The sequence below is a fragment of the Lepidochelys kempii genome, chromosome 5 (assembly GCF_965140265.1).
Source record: "Lepidochelys kempii isolate rLepKem1 chromosome 5, rLepKem1.hap2, whole genome shotgun sequence".
NCBI classification, from domain to species: Eukaryota; Metazoa; Chordata; order Testudines; family Cheloniidae; genus Lepidochelys; species Lepidochelys kempii.
Window position 1 is genome coordinate 78,498,004 of NC_133260.1, and position 23,562 is coordinate 78,521,565.

Sequence of the window (23,562 nt, forward strand, 5' to 3'; positions counted from 1 at the left end):
ACTAGAGTAGACCTCAGCCTTTCATTAATCCAAATTTAACTGCAAAAAAATCCAACTCCAAATCAGATGACCTATGGGTCCATAAGCAAGCCTCTACTTTGATTTTTAATAAAGGAAATAGTTATTCTTAGCCCTAGCGCTTCAGGTGTAATTCAGGAGACCAAAGGATAGTTCTGGGTCCAAATTAGAGCCTCATTTCTTTGCTGAATACAAACTTGTATTGTCATCCCAAAGTATAAGGAAGCAGCTAGTTAGTTGTTTTCTTAATTTCTTAATGAAAATCAGGATTGGACCAATAAACATACCTTTGAATTACTTGTGGCCACGACTCATCGAAAGATAGGGGTGAACCAGTACAATACAGTTTGCAGATATGCCAACTGGAACACTAGGTCAGTCCTGTGCTTGAATGAGGTCCGTAATATTGACTTCATTAGCACAGCCAGTTTGGCTAAATTTCTTACTTCCCAGGGCCAAGAACTCCCAAAAGAATTTTTTTTAAATTTGGTTTAAATTCCAAGACATGACTAGGAGTCTAAGGAATCTTGCAGAAGGTCAGGAGGAGAATGTCCTCTGACATCAAAGGGTGAAGGTTGTAAACCATTATTTGATCTTTTTAATTATTTTCCAAATGTTCAGACAACTTTATGTGAAAATCTGACATGTCCATTAACCAGCTGCTGCTTGTTATGGTATTTTGCTATAATTTGTTTCCCAGCCTTAAAGTTTGGCACAAAATTCTGTGATGTTGTCCAGGGAAAATAAATTGAGACTTAAATTTTTGGTTAAGTCAAAGCCATTTTATTTTGTTTGTTTGTAATGCTTGGAAATAACACATAAAGGAGTTGCAAATGGGACACGTTTCAAACAGCCAAAGACATCAGCTTTTTGAATGCTGTCTCACAAGACAGCACTTTAACGATTGTTTGGATACCTGCCAATTTTTTTTTTAAAGTCCTTTAAGACAAATTGTCAGGATAGACTTGAGACAGTTATCCTGCTGGTTACATATAAATCTCTCATGACCAGAAATAAAATACTGAAAATTGTATGAGGCAAAGAACATCTAGAATTTCATATACCCAGATTATACTTCAGTACAGAAGAATTTTTGTGGTGGTTTTGCAGGCAGCAGGGATTATAGTCATCCATCCGTGTGGTCCCTGCTACTGTGCACTAAAAGTTCCATGGTGTATTTTGACATCAGTTGGACCTGCTGGGTCAGAACAGTTGATCAAAATACTGGGCCTTGTGGGAGTGCACTCAGAGACACCAGAATGGAGACAGAGATGCAACTAGTCTGTAACAGTGACAGAACTTACTCTACTCCAAGCCAAAAGTTTGTTTGAACTGTTGAGAATAGCTGAGTATTCAGTGCTGTGAATCAGTCATTATTATGAACCTATGACCAAGGGATGTTTCTACTTGGCATGATGTCTGAAACAGATTTATCAGCAAGGGATTTCAGTTATCCAGACAAAAGATCTGGCCAATATCTTTCTGCTGCTTTGCTTCAAGGCTGAAAAAAGACATGCGTATTCCTAGCCCACTGCAGTTTATTTCAAGGGCTGTGAGGCTAAGATTGCCATACTTGAAAGGCTAGCAAAGAAATGCTAGCATTGGCTTTGCACACAGTCTTAAGAAAAACTGTAGCTGTAAAAACATATCCTATCATCTAGCTGTAAATATATGTATATTGCCAACTATTTAAAAATATTAATAAAGAGAGGGAACCTGCCATCTTGCTTCCAGCTCATGGTGAAATCTGTGTAATTTAAAGTTTTAATGTTCTGAGCAAACAGTTCCTCATATCCTATATGAAAAAATTCTGGGTCATGGCAGGAGGAATTGAACTAACTTTCTTTACTGCAAATAGCATATGATTTACTACTTCTCCCTTCCCGAGATTAAGGTTAGTGGGACCTGATCCTCAGTGGTCCAGAGTGCCCTCAGCTCCAGGAGCTGAAGATGATGGAGCTCAGCAAAATTGAGCCCTGGTAAATCTGTTCTTCTCTGAGCGCCTCTGTGCATTCCAAGTAATGGGATTCAGCCCCTTTAGCATTGAGCTGCAAATGTCAAGAGGGATTTTATGAATACTATCATTGCTGTGGACAGACCATAAAGGATGATAGTGAAGTGATTTGATCCCACACAGAACTGGAGGTATTTTGGAGTGGGCAGGTTTTACTGCTACATGAAAGCAAGCATCCTTTAAGACACAAGCTGCATACCAGTCTCTTATGGACAGGGATGGGTTAATGTACCCTGATGACAACATTCTGAACTTGAAAGTTTTTATATATCTGTTGTGGTTTCTGCTGTCCAGGATGGGTCTCAGACCATCTCCTTGCTTGGGTATTAGGAAATATCTGGAGTAAAACCCCTCCTTGGTGCTGCACTGGAACTTCATCTATAGCACCTTTGTGAAGAAGGGAGCTTAGCCCTCCAATAGGAGTTTCTTGTGAGAGGGGGTCCCCAGAGGACAGGGAAAGTGAGGGGGCCTGGTATCTAATATCCAGTACTCTGCAGGAATCTTGAACAAACAATGAAGAAGAAAGATGAGGCCCAAACCATAGGGGGAGAAGTTTCAGCTCTTGAGCATCCCATTAAAACAGATGCTTGGGAGCTGGTGGCTGGGATGATGTACAGCAAAGGATTCTGCTTCTGTGTTGTGTTCTTTTTACAGGAGCCATTTTAGAAAAGGCCAGAGGTTGATATCGCCTCTGAAGTAGGGTACTCTGCTGTTACTGAGCAGCTGGAGATTGGCTTTAGAAAGCCTGTGTAATATGGCTTTTTTTTTTTTGCTTTTTTTTTTTTAAAGCAGCAGATGCAAATGAAGAGAGTCCCAGAGATGGAGCTACAACTCTCAGACTTGATCTTTTCCAGAGTGTTATCTGACTTCTAACAAAAAAGTTCAGTACCCTCAAAGGGTAGGTCCTCAATTAGCTTCTAAGAGTCTGGCACAAGGCCCAATGTTCAGAGCCAGGAGTATCTTCTCAGAACTATACCAGTGGTCATAACATTGAACCTGAGGTGTCCTAAGCTGCCCTCCGAGCATACCTGGCTAATGTCCTTCCCTCAGTAACTAGTCACTTTGCAGCTTCTCTTTGCTCTTCAGGTAAATAATCCAAAATGGTGTTAAATAGAGTCCCATAAATTGCAGATGTATTATGACATATAACTACTGGACATTTTGCTACACAGGAGCCTAAGGTGGTAGTGGAATATATCTTTCTTCCACCTGCATCCAATCTATACTCTTCCCTATGCAATGGAGCAGACAGGGATGCTCTGCTATTTTCAGACACTTCCTGAGCTGCAAAATAAACTTACATGGAGTTGGTCCACAGAAGAAGAAAGAGAGGTTACGTACTGGTAACTGTTCTTCAAGAGTGGTCTCCCACTACCTGCCTGCTATCCCCTGTTTTAGAATTTTTTGTATTACAGCCTTGAGAAAAGGAACTGAAGAGGCCTGGCGGGTGAGTTTTCTTATATAGACACATCCAGTTATGCCATCCTAGTGCAAAACCTTATTGCTGTCCCCACCCGCAGCAGACACAGCTTCTCTATACAGCAACTTGTGCGGTGCTGAATCCTATTAGTGTGAATGCCCAAAGACAACTTTCAGAAAACAACTGTTACCAGTAAGTAAACCTCTTTATCTTCTTTCTTAAAATCAATAAATATGCAGTTTTAAAGTGCTGTTCTGCTCTGAAAACTGCCTGTAAAAATGGCACCTTCTGGCCCAACCAACTGGGTATTCAAAGTCTAGCTTGCTTTACTGACTAAAATAAGAGAGAGCTTTTAATTACTCCTATTAGCATAGCTAATAAGGGTATGGATGACTGAACTGACATCTGTGAGTCATGTATCAACAACATTGATGAGTAAATTCAGTTTGCAGAATCTATATTGTTAGGCTCTGAATTAGCAGGCTCATACTTGACTTTCAGATTCTAGGCCTAGTTTGTAGGGCTAGCAGCTACAGAAGGTGGAAATAAATCTTTGTGCTAAAATCGGCAGCTTTGATCCAGAACCCAATGCAAAACATTGACTATTGAATTACCCAATGCCATTTTTAATTAAGAGTAGAAACTAATTCTTAAAAGGGCCTGCTCATTCTCAACGGATGACCACTGGAAAGCTGTTACCTTGTTTCTGGTTCAAAAATTTTGGTGTCCCATCAGTCCTTCATCCTTTTAACAATTTTGCTTTTAAAAATCACTAGTGGGACTTATTGAATTTTGGCTATTCCTATATTAATATATTTTTTGCTTTGGGGTACTTTTTTTTTTGTCTGCAGACTGACCACAACCAGGTAGGGTGACTCCACTGGATAGGCTAGAATCATCCAGAAATAGGGTGTGGCAGGCACTAGGTGTGCTCATCGGTTGTTTGAAACTACTTAGGCAACTTCCATTGTAGGCAAGTTGCTTGACAATGCAAATCCAGAAAATGGAACTAATGAGAACTCAAGAGGTGGCAAAGGAGTTTATAATAAGAGTGCGAGCCTGCTAAATTGGTGGATTCAGCAATACAGCAGTTCAAGGATCAGAAGGGTCTCCTGTAATGATTGTGTTCCAGGGACTTTCAGTTTTGTTGGATTAAACTGCAGGCTCCCAGTGGAGAAGAGGAGAATGACTAGAATTTGCTCTGGGCTGTGCAAATTGCAGACTGTTGTTGCAAAGACTCAAGGGAAGTTTTGTAGGAGGCTGTGGCACTATCATTTGTTTACCAACTTTGACGAGTTAGAATGCCCTGACGTGGACTTGGACACCATTCCACAGAAATTGAGAAGGGTAAACCCTCCCAGAGAAGAGCGCTAGGAGAGCTGTATGTATGTGTGCACCCATAATTATGCTTTTGCATTTGAACTTGTGATAATAACAAGTACTAAAACTTGGAAGAACATCCTCAACCCCAAAAGTGTTGTCTGTAAACAAGTTATTGACAATATTCACAATTGTTTCAAGGGTAATAAATAAATTGTTATGTATGCAAATTATTTAGTAAATATTTTCCTGTAGAGATTTTTGTGTTGCTCTGCTTCTATGAGAGGTTTAACTCTGTATTGTAGATATAGATATATAACAGAGTCCTGAAAAGACTAAATTTCTGGACTGTGCCATAGCAGAGAGATAAGCTGAGGTACAGGAAAGGGTAAAGAAACATACCCAACATTAGCATAGTGCTTTCTCCACATCTGTTACATGTACTCATTTCTAAAGTAAACATAGATAATTTCATATGTGCAGGTCAACGCCACAAAGATTAATACACTGCTCAAATTATCTAAGATGTTACCATGCTTTTTGGTTCATGAGGATCTTACATTGAATGAAGACTCTCTCAAGTGAAGAAATAAGAATCCCAGAGTGCATCTCCATTCACTCCAGGCTCTCCATGATTTGTATTCTGTAAGTTTTAGTAGGGCAGGTCATATAAATTATGTCCTTTTGGCTTCTTGTTCCCCAAACGTGTTGCTAGTAGTAAACCAAGACAATTTCAGGTCTATCAGCCATGCAGAGAAACCCTGATTTCTATGTTAAATTAGAATTTTAAAGCTTCACATGCTAATGATATACTGTGAAAATTGAATAATATTACAAAATATATTAATGCCTCTTGCTCAAATTCTGCTCACCATATAATTTTCCTTCATCCTCTTGGTTGATTATATATCATCGAATTTTCAACTGGATTAATGTCTCAAAAACTCTTTTCTCATTAGTGAACTGTATTGCTCTTGGGAGGAAAAAACAGCCTTTCTGTTGCTTTTAGGAAGAAGAAAGGTAGCCCTTCTAAATTATCAATAAATGACTGACAAACCATAATAATGCCACACAACAAAACTCTTGCACTAGTTTCACACTGGTGTAATAACTCTGACTTCAATTGAATCATTTCTGGTGTACATCATGTGAGATCAGAATAAAACTTAGAAGTCAGTTATAGGACTCTCAGGGCTTAACATTTCTGAAGAATCCTGGATACCATAAAAATTATTCTCATTAAGGTATCTTATAGTGCTAAACTAGACAGTTCAGATTTGTTACATAGCTTACCTTTTCCACTGCTGTGAGTTTAATGTCTGAGGCTGGAAAAAATTGGATGAAATTACCTGCAATATAAATCCTCCCAAATACCTCACTAGCAGGTAGCCCATTGTGGATGGGAATGGATTTCTGTCAGCCTGCACCTCCACCATCATGGAGCAGCACCAGAGTTGCTCTAACCACTACTACAGCTTCTAGTCTACAGTCCCGTACATAGTTCAGGTACTGCCTTTGTGCACAGGGGAATGGCGAATGAATTTGCCAACCCTCATTTCAGGTGAGTGCTTACTGTGTATTGTTATATTGTGTAGATATTTAATGTGTAATATTTAAATGTTTTTATTCTGGTTTTGTCTTTGACTCTCTTGGCCACAGATCTTTCCTGACAGAGCAAAATGTAAAACACGCTTCAGTTAGCTTTTCCACAACAAGGGAAAGATAGAGGGGATAAATAAAGAAGTGGCTTACTACGTCATCTTACTAAGGAAACTTCACACTTGATAATCTTGGCGCTGAGATATGGGGATAGATGTGGTATGAATACTTAGATCATTTACTTAGGTTTGTTTGAAAGTTAATAAGGGGGGGGGTTGGTGGGTTTTTTTTTTTGTTTTTGTTTTTTTGCAACAATGTTGTTGTATTTCATTTTTATTTCATTATATAGAAACCAGAGCCCTGCAGGGGCATAGTGTTAACATTCTATATAAATACAACGATTACAGGAAAACTCCAAAGATAAATGAGAACAGTGAGGAAAATGACCAAACTGACCACTTTAATAATGAAAACCTTGGAAACAAAAGTGTGTGCGTGTGTGTGCGCGCGCACTCAAGTCTGTTAAGTTGTCATAATTGTAAAGAGGAAAGGTAATATAGACTGTCATCTGCATCTATGATTCCTGTGATGTTGTGGGGTGGTTGTTGTCTTCTATTGCCCCAAGATGGATGGCTGATGTTTGGGGCTAGTAAGCTTTGCATAAGGGAGAGAAAAGTGCTATATAAACTGTTAGTTACAAAGCAGCCTGGGGATACATCAAATGCATCTAATATTTCACTTAGATCTTACCTCCAAAATTTACTTTGTGATCAATTCAGATATTTGCTTTTGGGCTAAATTTTGTTTGTATGAAATTAATCTCGCAAACGAATAAACATCTGCTCCTTCCTTTGTATTTTGTTCAGTAGAGCAAAACTGACATTTTAATGGAAGTTTCATCAGACAGGCGAATTGATTATTCAAAATGTTTCAGAACACAATCCACTTTTTCCTCATCTGTACAAAACAATCATAATTTAATGGATCTGTTAAAGCAGACACTTGGTGTCAGTTTACAAATGAAATGCACTAAATTATTTTGGTTTTGTGTATTTTAGTGACTACAAATCCTGACATTCACTGAAGTCAACAGGAAAGTTCCTGGCCACAATTTTTTCTGGACTCAAAGTTCTACACCAGCAGCTAAGATCGAGAATGTTCAGGCAGATGCTCTCTAGGTTTGTTAGACTGGTGAAAAGGGTGTTCTGAAGAGACTTTGCTCCCTTCTTCCCTCCTGATTAGTGCAACAGAGTTAAAAAACGATTATCTTCATTGCATGTTGCAAGGCCTATCTATTTTCTGAAGCCATGGTTTGAATAGATGACTTTTTTTTTCTCCTATGGAAGACAGAGGTGGAGGAGAGATTCCTTATTGTTAATTGATGTTAGTTCAGTGTACAGTATGTGATTTTATAGTTCTTGTACCTAGGCCTAGAAACCAATATACTCACACTATAAACCAAAATAAGCTGTCTGTTGTATGCTTAAAAATAATTAAAAAATTAAATTAAAATTAATTTAAATTAAATTAAAAAATTTATCAAGAGCCTATCCAGCCAAAAATGACCTTTTCTACTCAAAGCAGAATGTGAATTGTAAACAATTTCAAAGTCAAAGATTGTAACTGTTACCCTGACTTGATTCTTTAATAGAGTGTTAAAACTCCAACCGTTCACTGATTTGCTTGTCACCTTTTATGTTTGGGTAACCATATTGGGTGACCTTGATGTAGAGTCAACAGTAAACTGAAAATAGTGCCAGGAGATAGTATGACTAGTGAAAGATTTAACAGGATACAGGAGTATTGTTCTGGCCTGGGATAATAGCTACTATCTGCTACCTTCTATTTATCAAATAGTTACTGATGCCTCCTCAGAAACTCTTGTACTTGCTTTTCATAGTCCATCCTACTTGTGACTTTCTGTATTTCTCTTTACTGTTTCTCTTGCAAGTTGTGCCTGGATTTGCTCAACATGAAAGTGTATCGGTGAGAATGAGACATTAAAGATGAATTTAATGTCTACTAATTTGAGGTAGATATTAAAAAAACCTCTCTGGTGCTACATTTGATACTATGCTACAGCTGTTTTTGTTTGGGTTTCTTTGCTATTACTAAAGCAGGTGCATAAAACAATATTGTTTGTTTAGAAAGTGATTTGTTTGTTCCTCTACACCGACATCACAACCAGTAGCTACAGCAATTATGCCAACCAGCACTGGATTTGAGAGCAAATAGCAGAAACGGATGATCAGCAGCAGTGCACAACTGTGACTTCAACGGCAGCAGTTGTCAAAAACCACTTTTGCACATTTCAGTGTTAGGCGGTAACAACGCTGTTTCCGTGGCTGGTTTACAAAGGAGAGGATCTCTAGGAGCGTTGAGGGGACGGAGAAGGAACAAGAATGCAACTATGGGGGGGGGGGGGGGGGGGAAACAGCCCTTGAGCTATTTAAGGGAAAAGCATCGTCATGTTTATCCTAAGGACAGCACGAGGAGAACTGAGTGAGCCACAGGCTTTTAACCAGCACACCATGCTGACCCGGCTGGAGAAGCTACAGGCCGAGCGCGCCCATTTGCGCACACAGAGGAGAAGCCGCAGGAGCTGAGGGCCTGGCACGAGGGTGGATACCGCCGGCTGTGGCCGCCCGGCAGGTACCTTCTCTGAGGGCCGCGCCGCTACCCGGCCGGGACCCCGTGTGGCGGAGCGGAGAGTTTCGGACAGGGAACGAGCACGCCGAGGGGCCAATCGCAGCGCGCCGGCGGCCACGGGCTGGGTGAGCCCAGGGGCCGGCTCCAGCCCCAGCTCCCTGGCCGGGCAGCTCGCGAGCTGCCCTGGGCTGCCTGGCTCGCGCGCCCGAGGCCCCGCGCCGCCTCGGTCCCAGGCCGGCTGCTGCGCTGGGGGCCTTGCCCGCCCCCCGCCGCGTACTGGCGTCATGTGGGCTCCCCGCGCGTCACGTGACGCGCTCGCAGCTGGCTCGGTCCCGGGGAGCTGCTGCTGCCCTGGAGCGCTGCGGTGCCCGGCCCGGCCCGCGCGCGCCATGGAGCTGTACATCCCGTCCTTCCGCTACGAGGAGAGCGAGCTGGAGCGAGGGTACACGGTGAGGGGCTGGCGCGGGGCCGAGCGGAGGCCCGGTGGGGCGGGCTGCGTGCGGCTGGTGCCCTGCACCGTCACCCCGAGGCGGTCCCGAAGGGGCCGGGGGCCCCATCCCCACCGGTGGCGGGTCTCTGCCTCCCTGGGCTGCTGGAGGACGTGCAGCCAGGGAACTGGCTGGCATCGCCGTTGGGGGCGTAGACAGCCAGTGCATGGCTGGCACCCACTCACCAGGAGGCCCGTGGCCAGGCAGCTCGCAGCTGTCCTTTCCATATGCTGGCTCTCTTCATAGACGCGTAGGGCCGGCCCCTTGGAGTGAGGCAGGGCACTGCACCCTGGTGCCATTTGACATCCACGTGCGGTGTGGCTGCTCAGGTCAGTGGATTGCTGAGACCTGTTGGATAAGAGGAGATGGAGCATGGTAGGTTGGAGCCTGTCTTCATGCCCCACCCTACCAACAGTGCAGACAACTGCAATCTGCTCCGTTTTATTGTGACTGTTATTTATTCATTAATTGTAATACAGTAGCACCTATGAGCACTAAGTGGGGACCAGGACCCCGATGCAGTAGGTGCTGTACAAACACAGAACAAAAAGATGGTCCCTGCCCTAAATAGCTTACAATCTAAGTATAAGACAAGTGACAACAGATGGATCCGTACAGATGGGGGAATACAAAGAAACATTGCGGCAGTATTGGACAACACGCTAGGCTATGGTCCATCAATGGCTGTTAGCCAGGATAGGCAGGGATGGTGTCCCTAGCCTCTCTTTGCCAGAAGCTGGGAATGAGCGACAGGGGATGGATCACTTGATGATTACCTGTTCTGTTCATTTTCTCTGGGGCACCTGGCATTGGCCACTGTCAGAAGACAGGATACTGGACTAGATGAACCTTTGGTCTGACCTGGTATGGCCATTCTTATGTTCTTATGTATGATCTCAGGTTTCAGAGTAACAGCCGTGTTAGTCTGTATTCACAAAAAGAAAAGGAGTACTTGTGGCACCTTAGAGACTAACCAATTTATTTGAGCATAAGCTTTCGTGAGCCACAGCTCGCTTCATTGGATGCATGCTGTGGAAACTGCTGAAGACGTTATATACACAGAGACCATGAAACAATACCTCCTCCCACCCCACTCTCCTGCTGGTAATAGCTTATCTAAAGTGATCACTCTCCTTACAATGTGTATGATAATCAAGTTGGGCCATTTCCAGCACAAATCCGGGTTTTCTCACCCTTCTCCCCCCCCCCCCCCCCCACAAGCTTACTCTCCTGCTGGTAATAGCCCATCCAAAGTGACCACTCTCTTTACAATGTGCGTGATAAATAAGGTGGGCCATTTCCAGCACAAATCCAGGTTTTCTCACCCCCCCACCCCCACACAAACTCACTCTCCTGCTGGTAATAGCTCATCCAAACTGACCACTCTTCTTACAATGTGCATGATAATCAAGGTGGGCCATTTCCAGCATAAATCCAAGTTTAACCAGAACGTCTGAGGGGGCAGGGGGGTTTAGGAAAAAACAAGGGGAAATAGGCTACCTTGCATAATGACTTAGCCACTCCCAGTCTCTATTTAAGCCTAAATTAATAGTATCCAATTTGCAAATGAATTCCAATTCAGCAGTTTCTCGCTGGAGTCTGGATTTGAAGTTTTTTTGTTGTAAGATAGCGACCTTCATGTCTGTAATTGCGTGACCAGAGGGATTGAAGTGTTCTCCGACTGGTTTATGAATGTTATAATTCTTGACATCTGATTTGTGTCCATTTATTCTTTTACGTAGAGACTGTCCAGTTTGACCAATGTACATGGCAGAGGGGGATTGCTGGCATATGATGGCATATATCACATTGGTGGATATGCAGGTGAACGAGCTTCTGATAGTGTGGCTGATGTTATTAGGCCCTGTGATGGTGTCCCCTGAATAGATATGTGGGCACAGTTGGCAACGGGCTTTGTTGCAAGGATAGGTTCCTAGGTTAGAGTTAGGTTCCTAGTGGTTCTGTTGTGTGGTATGTGGTTGTTGGTGAATATTTGCTTCAGGTTGGGGGGCTGTCTGTAGGCAAGGAGAGTGGTCACTTTGGATGAGCTATTACCAGCAGGAGAGTGAGTTTGTGTGTGTATGGGGATGGGGGGGGGTGAGAAAACCTAGATTTATGCTGGAAATGGCCCACCTTGATTATCATACACACTGTAAAGAGAGTGGTCACTTTGGATGGGTTATTACCAGCAGGAGAGTGAGTTTGTGTGTGTGTGTTTTTGGGGCGGGGGGGTGTGTGTGTGTGTGAGAAAACCTGGATTTGTGCTAGAAATGGCCCACCTTGATTTTCATACACATTGTAAGGAGAGTGGTCACTTTGGATAAGCTATTACTAGCAGGAGAGTGGGGTGGGAGGAGGTATTGTTTCATGGTCTCTGTGTATATAATGTCTGCTGCAGTTTCCACAGTATGCATCCAATGAAGTGAGCTGTAGCTCACAAAAGCTTATGCTCAAATAAATTGGTTAGTCTCTAAGGTGCCACAAGTACTCCTTTTCTTTTTGTATGATCTCAGTACACCAGAGGCCCATCCACTGTCAAATTTCTTGTAGGCATTGTGGGAAAAAAAAATTTAATAGGGGATTTGAAAGAGGATAATGAGGTCGCTTTGTGGATGTTTATGGAGAGCTCCTACCAAGCATAAGGGGCAAGAAGGAATAGCACAAAAGTGCTTGTTTGAAAATTTAACAAGTGGCTGATGGAGGCTGGCAGCAGCATCATCATCATCATGATTATTATGCCAATTAGTTTCAGCTCTTGGACTCCTAATGATTTATTTCCCAATAATGCCACCTCATTTTGCAACGTTTAGACTTCCATTGTCTGTTACAAGATTACCGTTGATTTTCTCACTTTTGTCAGAGAATCTATATTCTCATCTTCCTTGGGCCTGCTAAATGTCATGTATTTTGTGTGTTGGTGGCACATGCTGTAGGCTTGTCTCTCATTCCTACACAATTGGTAAAATAGAGATAGATTCCTCCAAGTAGTACTCTGTAGCTTAGGGGTAAATACCCTGAGCTACAAACCAAGCCATCTTGGGTTCAAATCTCAGCAATTTTGCTCACTGTTCTTAGTATTTCTGTGCACCTCACACCGATTATTAATGAAGGTCTCATACACCTACCTTAGGGGTGGCAAGCATCTTTGCTCATTTTACAGCTAAGGTAACTGAAAAATTGCACAAGGTCGCTGGAAGCATAGCTGGGGGGGAATAAGTCTCATCTATTTTCAACACTGGCTTTCAGATGAACTGGGCCAAATTATATGCTTATTTAACCCATATCAACACAGTATGAATTTGTGCCCCGGCGTGGCTAGACCATATACAAAGGTTTGAGTCTACTAATACTTGCATGATAATTGGTATAGTAGCAGATCACATGATAGAAGTCCATGGTTTTCGATCCAGAGATCCCAGGTTCAGTCCCAACAGGTGACCCAGATAGGAGTAGTGTTACACTTCGCCACGTTGTCTCTAACCACTAGAACATACTCTGCTCTTAGACCCAGGAATAGAACCAATGAATCCTGGCACCCATCATTCTAGTGCTAATTGACAAAAATAGTTGGATAACCAGTGGTGAAATGTGTGTTGTCTCGCACTCTCTGGGCTGCTTATTGAGGATAACAACACACTTTCTGTAGATGAAGTGGTAGAGTTCTGTGTTATGAATTCGGCTCTGGCTGATTAGCCTCACAGTAGCTTTATATAATTGTTGAAATGATTTTATGTCGCAAAACATGTAGAGATGATTTTGGACATTATGTTAGTATTTGTTTTATTGTTGTAGCTAGATACTGATCCGGGTGATGCTTGATCTGCAAGGAGGCTGTGTCTTGCCTTTGGGATTTGCCTTGATGATGATGATTATGGCTGCAGGTTTGTCACAGTGGGAAGATGTCACAGCATGATTTTCCTGTTTTGTCTGTGTCTCATCCTGCAGCAGAGGTTCCTGCAGCTCCTGTCCCATAGGTCTGGACGCTGTGCCGCAAGGCAGGCATTGCAACCTGGTGCATGGAGTAGCAGTGCTTGGCTTGGCTCACCTGCCCCTCTGTCATGACAGGAGCATGGGGGGAATCAAACCTGAGTGGTGCTGTGACCCTATGCACTAGGTCACAATGCCCAAAGTGGGACACTGGGCCTGACCCCAGCCTAGCCCCATGGAACAGGTGCTGCAGGAGCCACCGCTACCAGGAATTAATGTGGGATGGGCTCTCTCCCCAGGCCCTCCTCACCGGATTGGTCTTCAGGTTGTTGTGCTGGGGCAGAGGTACTGCTGAGGGTGGTCAGTGCCCCCTTAGTCAGGCAACAGGGAAGGCATTTTCTATCAAAAATCGCACAGATGTCATAGTAATTTAGTAAGCTGTGACTGTTCCATGGTTTTTGGTTTAAAAAAAAAATGTTGTGGCAAATCTGCAACCCTAATGATGATGTATTTTTAGTAACAACATGAGATAGTCTTCTTCAAACAAATCCTATAATATCTGAGAGCAGTGTGCAGAGATGTTCTTGCATATGCATAGACTGGAAGACCCTATCTTGTGTAAGCTCCAAAAAAGTCAGAACTTATTATAATGACTTATCTTTCTAGAAAACAAACCTCAATCTTAAAAGTATAAAATTAGCACTTACTAAGGCACTGGCTGCCTGAGGACATAGGTAATGAACGCATTTTGCCTGTCATTCACCAGTAGGAATCCAGCTCAACGCAATGGGGTTTAAAAGTTTTTCCCATCAAATGGATGTTGGTTGCCCCTTTATTATCTTTGATTCACCTCCAAAAATCATCAGACTTCGTACTAACTGGTAGACTTATTAGAGAGGCCATGAACTTCATAGGCCATGGAGACTAAACTATCCCTGTTACCTGTAGGTGAAGTTCTACTTCCCCTCCCCCAACCCACACAAGATCAGGCATACTGCCAGGGCAATGTGTTGTGTGGGGAGCTTGCCCTGATGCTGCCTGGAGATAAACAGGAGGCTTCATTTTCCAAGGTTGCATGAGCATTAAAGCCAGAATTTGTTGTTATATACAAATTATTTACATCTTTACAACTATGCAAACTAGCATATTAAATAATTTGTGTAAATGCCACACATGGAGCTGCACAAAATTTAGCAGCTATGTTTCCTGCTTATTCTGTTTCTTCAGTGTTCTTTCATTCACCTGAAAACAGATGGATGTGGGGAGAAATATTAATTATTTTGGCCTTTAAGTTCATGACTTGACTCCTGCAGCCCTACCAGGACTCTTAGATTGGGAGGAAGACTCTCTCCTCTTTGGATTCGTTTTAAGACAGTTAATTTTGGACAATGAACATTCTTAAAGAAATTTATACATTAGCAAAAAGTACTAGACTGTTTCAGTTACAAAAGAAAACAAAACAGAACTCCACAACAACATGTCTCAAAGCCAGGAAATTATAACTTGGTGTTTTAAGGTCCCAGGTTCAAATTCCTTATGACAACAAAGTTGTTTCTGTATGCATGATTATTGTTTGTTAAACTTTGGGTAGTGGATCCCAGCCCCAGGGAGTAATTTTGAGAGCGAGGGGCAAACTGCCATATTGATCTCAATGCGATGGTAACGTCAGGACCTACTGTTCTGGGGGTGGGAAGGAAAGCCAAAACCATTCCAACAGAGGTCTCTGTGTATGGCAGGAGGAGAAGAGTGCAGCAGGCCTTGCCCACCCACCCAAGCAGATACACTCTGCCTGCTGGGGTAAGTACTGGCCTACCCCACCCCATTCTCCATGGGAAAGAGGGAATCCCAACTGCTATCCCTGTTGCTCCCAAGAGAAGAGAGTCCCTATTGCTACACCTAGGAGGGAGGGGGAGAGTTTAAGCAAAATATAGCGTTGAGATATATAGTGTGCTTAGGGATCCAGGTTACCTTGATTTGGCCCTAGTTTTTGAGCGCTCAGTTGAAAATCAGGATCTGTTTCAGTAGCAGTGGTATAAGAATCCTTAAGAATTTGCATACACTTTTACCAATTTAGAAGCATTTTTAGCAAAGGATAGAATTTATTACTTCTTTGTACAAAGTTCAGTTTCAGAGCATTTGACATATGTGACCTGTCATCTGTGTCTCTTTCCCCATCAGGAATAATAATAGTTCTCAACCCCACTGAGGTGTTCTATGGCTTAATACAGCCTGTAAAACATATTGGAATTCTTGGATGGGAGATGCTGTATAAGAAAGTACAAAGTAGTAGTAATATAATCTACACTTCTGTTTGTAATAAATTGTCGGGTTTCCCTTCACATTTCCTCGCCTCCTGGCTAACTGTTCACAAAGTGCACAACTGGTTCTTGCTCTGTTGTAGTTGGCAAATGCTGTATCCATTTGCACCAATCCATTAGGTTCCTCAGAGATCCAACCAGATGCTTAGACACCAAAATCATTTTGATCGCTGGTTTAAAAAAAAAAACCTGTAAGAGAAAACAAACTTAAATCTAGCCTTATTGGTGGGACATGCGGTAGGTGTCTGTTTGCCTTATGTTTTTGCATGATGGAGCCAATTCTTTATCCACGGTTCATCAAAGAGTGGTCCAGAATGGATGAGTCTCCCTAAAGCTTCACAGTATGAGAGATTTTCCTGCTGATATGACTACATGACCCTGGTATATAGCCATGTATAGCTGGAAGCTTCAGGAATGGGGCCAATGGCTAAGTAATGGTCGGTGTGACAATGGGGAGCGGCAGAATTGTCTGGAAATCTTATAGGTTAGTAGACAGTGATAGATATCATGGCTACAAGGTGCAACAGAAAGTGCTTTTCTTTAATAGACAGAATAATGGATCCTGAAGAAGAGGGCTGTCCCATAGGAAACAATTTCACTTTCTGCAATGACAGGTGATAATCAGTTACTACAGAAGTTTATTTAAAAGTCAAGCAACATGAATAGGATCATTGATCCAGGAAGCCACAGTTTGCTGAACTGCTGAATATAAAAGTGTCAGTGTCCAAGTCATGTCTACTTCCATTCTTTTGGATCTTATTGCAAAAAAAAAAAAAAAAAAGAAGGCAAATGCAATTTTAGGTAGCCTTAACAAAGGCATAGCATGCAAGTCATGGGAAGACTCTACTCAGGGCGGGTTAGGCCTCAGCTGGAGTACTGTGTCTAGTTTTGGCCACCAATGTATAGAAAGGATGTAGAGAGACTGGAAAGGATCCAGAAGTGAATGACAAAGATGATCAGAGGGATGGAATGCAAACCATATGAGCAAAGGCTGAAGGAACTGGTATGTTGAATTTGGAAAAGAGGAGGTGCGGGGGGGTGGGGGGGAAGAAGGGAGGACGGGTAGATGTGCCCACGGTCTTCAAATACTTGAAAGGCTGTCATTAAAAGATGGAGAAAAGTTGTTCTCTCTCTCCACAAAGGGCAGGACAAGAGGCAGTAGGTTCAAACTACAGCATAATAGATTTAGGTTAAATCTCAGGAGAAATTTCTGAACTTTAAGAACAGTAGGATAATGGAACAGACTGTCTAGGGAGGTTGTGGAAACTCCTTCACTGGAGGTTTTCAAAAGGAGACTGGATAGGCATCTGGATGCATCCGATGAAGTGAGCTGTAGCTCACGAAAGCTCATGCTCAAATAAACTGGTTAGTCTCTAAGGTGCCACAAGTACTCCTTTTGGTTTAGACACAACAAATCCTGCATTTTGGCAGGGGGTTAAATCTTGCAGTCCCATCTGACCCTATGGTTTTATGGTTCTATTACATGAGAATCAAGGGTCACATTGAATCTGTAGGTTATAAAAGGGACCAATATGAAATTTGGGATACTGAATGGGATGGAGATGCTGGAATTTGGGGTGAAGTGGCTTTTTACCAGTTACAAGATAGCTGAATATGCTGAGTTGGAAAAAGTTATGGCAGAGTCAGGAGTTGATGAGGTTGAAGCAGGTGGAAAATGAGAAATGGGCTAAAACAGTGAAGAGGGATAGAGATTTGGGTGTCACAACCAAGGTTAAGTTTGGAAAGGAGATGTTCAAGGGGACCCATCTGGACAAACAGGAGTGGAACCCAACAATGAACAAAAACCAGTTACGAAATGATCTGAGACAAAGTGTGATTCAGTCAGGGATGCTGGAAGCTGGAGTGGACAGAATTATTTCTCAGGTGGTGGATCCAAAACTAAACCACATCTTCAGGCCGCAAAAGAAAGAGGAAACTGTGCCAGCTCTTCCATCAGAGCCTGAGAATCAGGATCCTCCTGCTCCATCCCAATATGCCTCATAAGTGTGTTCCTGGTACTAAAAACAGCTGCAGTTGCAAAATACAAGTTTGGTTAGTTTGGGATTGGATAGATATAATAAGGGATAGAAGCCTAGATTATGTCAAAATTAATATCTCCTTTGCTGTGCTATCAGCTGATGCCGCAACTGATCTGGATGTACTGTGTGTATTAGTGTGAAAGTAGACAAGGTGCTGGAAGTTTTACTTCTATTTTATTCCTCTTGTGTTGCCAGTCTTAAGTAAATTCCTGTGTTAATTTTTTCATTAAAAATCTAAGATACAAAACATAACGGTGAAATCTCTTGTTATGGGACTACTCGTTACCAGACTCTCCCCCTTCCCTGTAAACAATAACTTTTGGATTGGTAGGAGCCCAATCAAAAGAGAAGGATTCTCATAACTCCAGTGAACTGTGTCAGGCAGTTGAGAGAGATGTGACCAATAGTGTCACCTTCAACACCTGGGCGAAGGAGAAGAAGGCTATAATGTGGATCAGAAAAAAGGAAAACTAGTGTGAGAACCATGAGGTTAGTGTGGCATGGAAGGCAGGCCAGACCTTTTTGAGGAGGTTCTGTGGAGAAAGGGCAGATTTCTAGCTGCTGTGAGGAAACTAGATTGAGAAAAAAATTTTTGAGAAGTGCAGTGGTGGTGACAGTCTTGATGGCATCAGAAAAGATGCTAGTGAACAGTGATATTGGTTGATCACTGATGTGAAGTGAGAGGAAGGGAGGAGTGTAAGACCCACCCTCCGGCAGCTCCATACGGCTCACAATATAGATAGAGCACACAGCAAACTGCACTCTTTCCCCTTCTTCCTAATTCCCCCTCTTTCAGAGGGGAGGTTGTCTTTTGGCATTTGCGGAGAATAACTCCAATCCCTCTTTTCTTAATCCCTCCACAGTTTGTTCTCATTGAAGGAGAGAGGTGGGAAGAGCTCTTGACCTTAGCTGTGTGAGCTCTGTTTTCTGCCTTCAGGGCTGCTTTCTGTCTCCTTTGCAAGCAGCTACTGCTCAGTGTTTCCATCTCCTTCCTTTGCTACTATTCTCTGAATCTGTCAGCAATAGAAGGAAGACGTAGACAATGATCTGTGTGGTGCCAGTTGGCTACGGAGGCATAAAGTAACCTTGGAGGGCAGGGACAGAACTAAATCACCACAGAAGCTAGAAACTTCCTCTCTTTTTCACTCTTTCCCAGTCTGGGAGAGGAAACTGAGAAGGGAGGGATGAAGAAGAACTTGCAGGAATGATGATGAAAAGCTTGATGCAGGGAAAGTAAGGCGATTGGGAAAGGAAAATGAAGGCAGAGGCTATAATACAGCACCTATAATTTTAGAATCCCCTCACATCTGTCAACAAGAATACTGGGAGAATCCACCCCCCTTCCAACTCCACAAACTAAAATTTAGTTCTTGAAACATATGACCTGTTCTCTCTGATGTATCTTTTAAAACAATTCTCAAAAAAATTATAATTAAGCAATGGCTTTGATGTGTCCCAATTTTGTCAGGGGGCCATCTTTCCAAAATACTTCAGTAAATTGAAAATCTACCTCAGATGGTGAAAAAACTTATGGAAAATGTCTGAGTTCCTCATTTAATACTAGAGGACAATTAAACTTCATTGTCAGTTTGAATTGATGACTGTAGCTTCCAAACTATTGAGCCTGTGCTAATAAATGCAACAGTTGTTCATAATTTGGCAGTGAATGACCTTTAAATGTAGATGTTTGCTGAGGATATCCTTAGGGAACAATTTAACTTCAAAATGACGCCCATGAGTACTTGTTATCATTTAAATATGCTTCCTTTGTCAATAACAGAATAACAAATACTAGTTAGATTTCTAATGTTGATTCAGATACTGGGAAACCTGCTGAATAAATTAGTGCTCATTTGATTTATATTGACCAAAAAATTTTACATTGGTATGTTGCAGGTCAAGATGACATCCATTTAAACACATTGTAGAGCAGAGAGGTCATGTTTGGCTGACATATATGCTTACAGTGTTTTTAATTAACTTTTTTAACACTATTCTCCAAATTCCTTTTAAGTAACAGATTTTCTGGAAACAAGATAGATATGAATATATAATGCCTTCAAATATTGTGATGGTTGAAAAAGAAATCCGGAGCCTTTATCTTGCCTATAAAATTATTGATGAGTTGGCTGAGCATTACTCTAACATTTTTGAAACTACTACCGTGATAAATATGCTTTAGATTGTGTATTTGTACTCTTACTCCTTCATTTAAAAGACTGAATGAGAATTAAAGAAGCAAAGACCTGAACATTCCTCTGCATTTAGACTGACTATAGAGAAGCCAAGCTAGCAAATACTTGCTTACATGATTGTATCCTTTGTATTTTTTTCAAACATGGAAGGCTCTAGTGGTTTTGTAAGCATAGATGATTTCTATGGGAGTGATTATACTAATTAGTTTATGTAAAAGTAGCATTCTAACACTTGTATTAAGCCTCTGAGCTGTGTGAACAAAATATTGCCATAAGCCTGAGCAGACTGAGTCTGACTTGAGTGTTCATTAAATTAATAAGTGCTGGGACTTCTTCTCCACCAACCTATCTTCTGAGAGCTCCCTAAATATGACATTGTGTTACAAGTTATAGTGAATCAGCAATGGAGAAGTTACTTGCACAATTCCATTGGATTTTCAAGAAAATGACACAAATATGGAGTCCATCTTAAACAACAGTTGGCATTTTTTCTCATAGGCACAGCTGCAAAGAAAGCATCTGAATGTCATAGAGTACAATTTCTCCATCTGGCAGTCTCAACAGCACTGTAGGTACATTATATTTGGGAAGAGGAAGAAGATAAACAGGATTTGGCACATCAATGTCAAAGTAATGTAAAGCCAGAAGAATACTATTTACGAAACGCAATTGTTTAATTTCTAATTTCTAAAGACAATATGAATCAGTTGATCTGTATATAACTGACTTAGAGACAGTTTATACCAAAGATGACTGACTGAAAGAGATTTCAGAAAGTGTGTGTGTGTGTGTGGGTATTTATACAAAAATAATATTTTCTCTCTTTCCTCCTCTTTTTTTTTTTTACTTTGGATACTTGGCAGCAGTTTCAGTATAGCTAGTTAAACTCTTTCTTCTGCTTAGTCAGTTTTCTCTCATGTTTGTTCGTAGATTTTAAGGCCAAAAGGGATCATTATGATCAGCTAGTCTGTTAAAGATAGAATAGATAACATTTTAATTTGGGCAAGGGACCTTAAAGAATGCCATGGAAAATTTGCCAAAGACCCCTATCACTGAACGTGGGGAAATGAAAGCAAAAACAATACAAAATCTGTTTGAAAATATTATCTATGTATACATAGCAATCAGTTAAAGACCAAGAGAGATTTTTTTCTGACCTGGGATGAGTGCTCAAATAATAGACATTAGCTCACTAGGATATCTGTAATCACTTGTGAAAGGCTTACAAACAAAGCTGATGGAATGCCATGAAATTGTAGTGAAAAAGCTAGGAGGGTGTTCTGTTTGAATTTGTTTAGGAAACCACTGTGAATTGATTACTTCTGTGAGTTCTTGGAGATTTCAGAACAGGTATACACAAGCAGCAGACTATGACTAACTGTATCAAGTGTGGTGCTGGAACAATTTTTACAGTGAGGGTGCTGAGAGCCATTGAACCAAACTGTAAACCCTGTATACAATGGAAACCACTTCAAGCCAAGGGGTGCAGCAGCACCCCTAGTTCCAGCATCTCTGCAAAGTCACAGTTTGGAAGGCCCTGAATTCCAGATGTTCTGACAATGGATCACAATTGTTAATTGTAGAATCTGAGGAATATTCTTCAGAAATAGCTGTTGGTATTTTGGAGAAAAAATGATATGCTCAGAGAATTAAACAATAGAGCTATTCAGTGTGCATGACAGCAAAAATACATAAATCCATGTTGTGTTGCAGGCTTTGTCTGTATTTGTAGTATGAACTGGTAAAAGTACTGTTGGCATGGTGCCATCAAAAAACTATTTTGGCAGAATGTGTTCAGACTGAGATACTTGTGTCAGCATGTTTTGTCCACACAACATCAAGTAGAAATACAAGAATAAAATGACTGGCTTCTTCACACAGATGCTAGTAAACAGCCAGTTAAGGACTTTACTTCCCCAAAAGAACTGAGAAAATAGCAGTCTTAGGCCTGGTCTACACTAGAAAATTGTCTGCTTAACTGCATTGTTCAAAAGTGTTAAAAATCCATACCCCTGAGCAGCATAGTTAAGCTGACCTAACTCCCAATGTAGACGGTGCTAGGTCAATGGAAGAATTCTACCATTGACCTAGCTACTGCCTCTTGGGGAGGTGGTTTACCTGTGTCAAGGGAGAACCCATCTCATGGGCTTAGGTAGTGTCTACACTGAAGTGCTACAGTGGCACAGCTGTGCTGCTGTAGGGTTTTTTTTTAGAGTAGACATACCCTTACAAATACAACCGGAAGAGAAACAAATGATCCATTTTTTTAAAATTATGACTGACATAAAAAACAGAGTCCTGCTTGCCAGCTAAGCTTATGTCAAGGTTCCTCCCCCACTCTGAACTCTAGGGTACAGATGTGGGGACCTGCATGAAAAACCTCCTAAGCTTATCTTTACCAGCTTAGGTCAAAACTTCCCCAAGGTACAAAATATTCCACCCGTCGTCCTTGGATTGGCCGCTACCACCACCAAACTAATACTGGTTACTGGGGAAGAGCTGTTTGGACGCGTCTTTCCCCCCAAAATACTTCCCAAAACCTTGCACCCCACTTCCTGGACAAGGTTTGGTAAAAAGCCTCACCAATTTGCCTAGGTGACTACAGACCCAAACCCTTGGATCTGAGAACAATGAAAAAAGCATTCAGTTTTCTTACAAGAAGACTTTTAATAAAAATAGAAGTAAATAGAAATAAAGAAATCCCCCCTGTAAAATCGGGATGGTAGATAGCTTACAGGGTAATTAGATTCAAAAACATAGAGAACCCCTCTAGGCAAACCTTAAGTTACAAAAAAGATACACAGACAGAAATAGTTATTCTATTCAGCACAATTCTTTTCTCAGCCATTTAAAGAAATCATAATCTAACACATACCTAGCTAGATTACTTACTAAAAGTTCTAAGACTCCATTCCTGGTCTGTCCCCGGCAGAAACCAGCATATAGACAGACCCACAGACCCTTTGTTTCTCTCCTTCCTCCCAGCTTTTGAAAGTATCTTGTCTCCTCATTGGTCATTTTGGTCAGGTGCCAGCAAGGTTACCTTTAGCTTCTTAACCCTTTACAGGTGAGAGGAGCTTTCCCCTGGCCAGGAGGGATTTTTGAAAGGGGTTTACCCTTCCCTTTATATTTATGACCGCTTATTAGTCCTAAGAACAGATGATGTTAATTGAGCTTTGAACTTTTTGTAGTAGTCTGCACTGAACCCGATTTGCTGGTGGAATGAGCACTCCCCCTCCTATTTCAATCAACTTTAACCACTCGAGACTTGTAAATGGAAAAGACTTTCAATGCGATAGTCATCACTAGTCTACTTTGGAATAGGTACTGAATGAGAAGTGACACCAGAACTCTGTCATAGACACAGTGTATGTTTTCAAATATTATTTATTTGTATAACAGTACTACCGACAAGTCCCACTTAAGACAGAGGCCTCTAGATGAGAATCACATAAGTCTCCTTTTCCTTGGCATAGGAGTTCTAAAGATCGCTTTTAAAATATGATCATCTGTTGCTGGGGTTGATACTTGTCTTCCTCACCATGGAAGTTGTGACGATTGGTTAATGTTCGTAA

At 41.7% G+C, this 23,562-nt stretch overlaps 1 protein-coding gene across 2 annotated transcripts in view; it reads left to right on the forward strand.

Moving 5' to 3' along the window:
* The first annotated feature begins 9,289 nt into the window (after positions 1 to 9,289).
* SNX24 (sorting nexin 24) overlaps positions 9,290 to 23,562 on the forward strand; it is a 147,048-nt gene continuing 132,775 nt past the window's right edge. The window contains exon 1 of one of the 2 annotated variants that reach the window (XM_073344835.1): positions 9,290 to 9,469. In XM_073344835.1, coding sequence (XP_073200936.1) covers positions 9,305 to 9,469 — 165 coding nt within the window. In that variant the 5' untranslated portion in view covers positions 9,290 to 9,304. Of the gene's footprint in view, positions 9,470 to 14,322; positions 15,233 to 23,562 lie in introns of those variants that run through there. The other variant, XM_073344836.1, reaches the window with a different exon arrangement.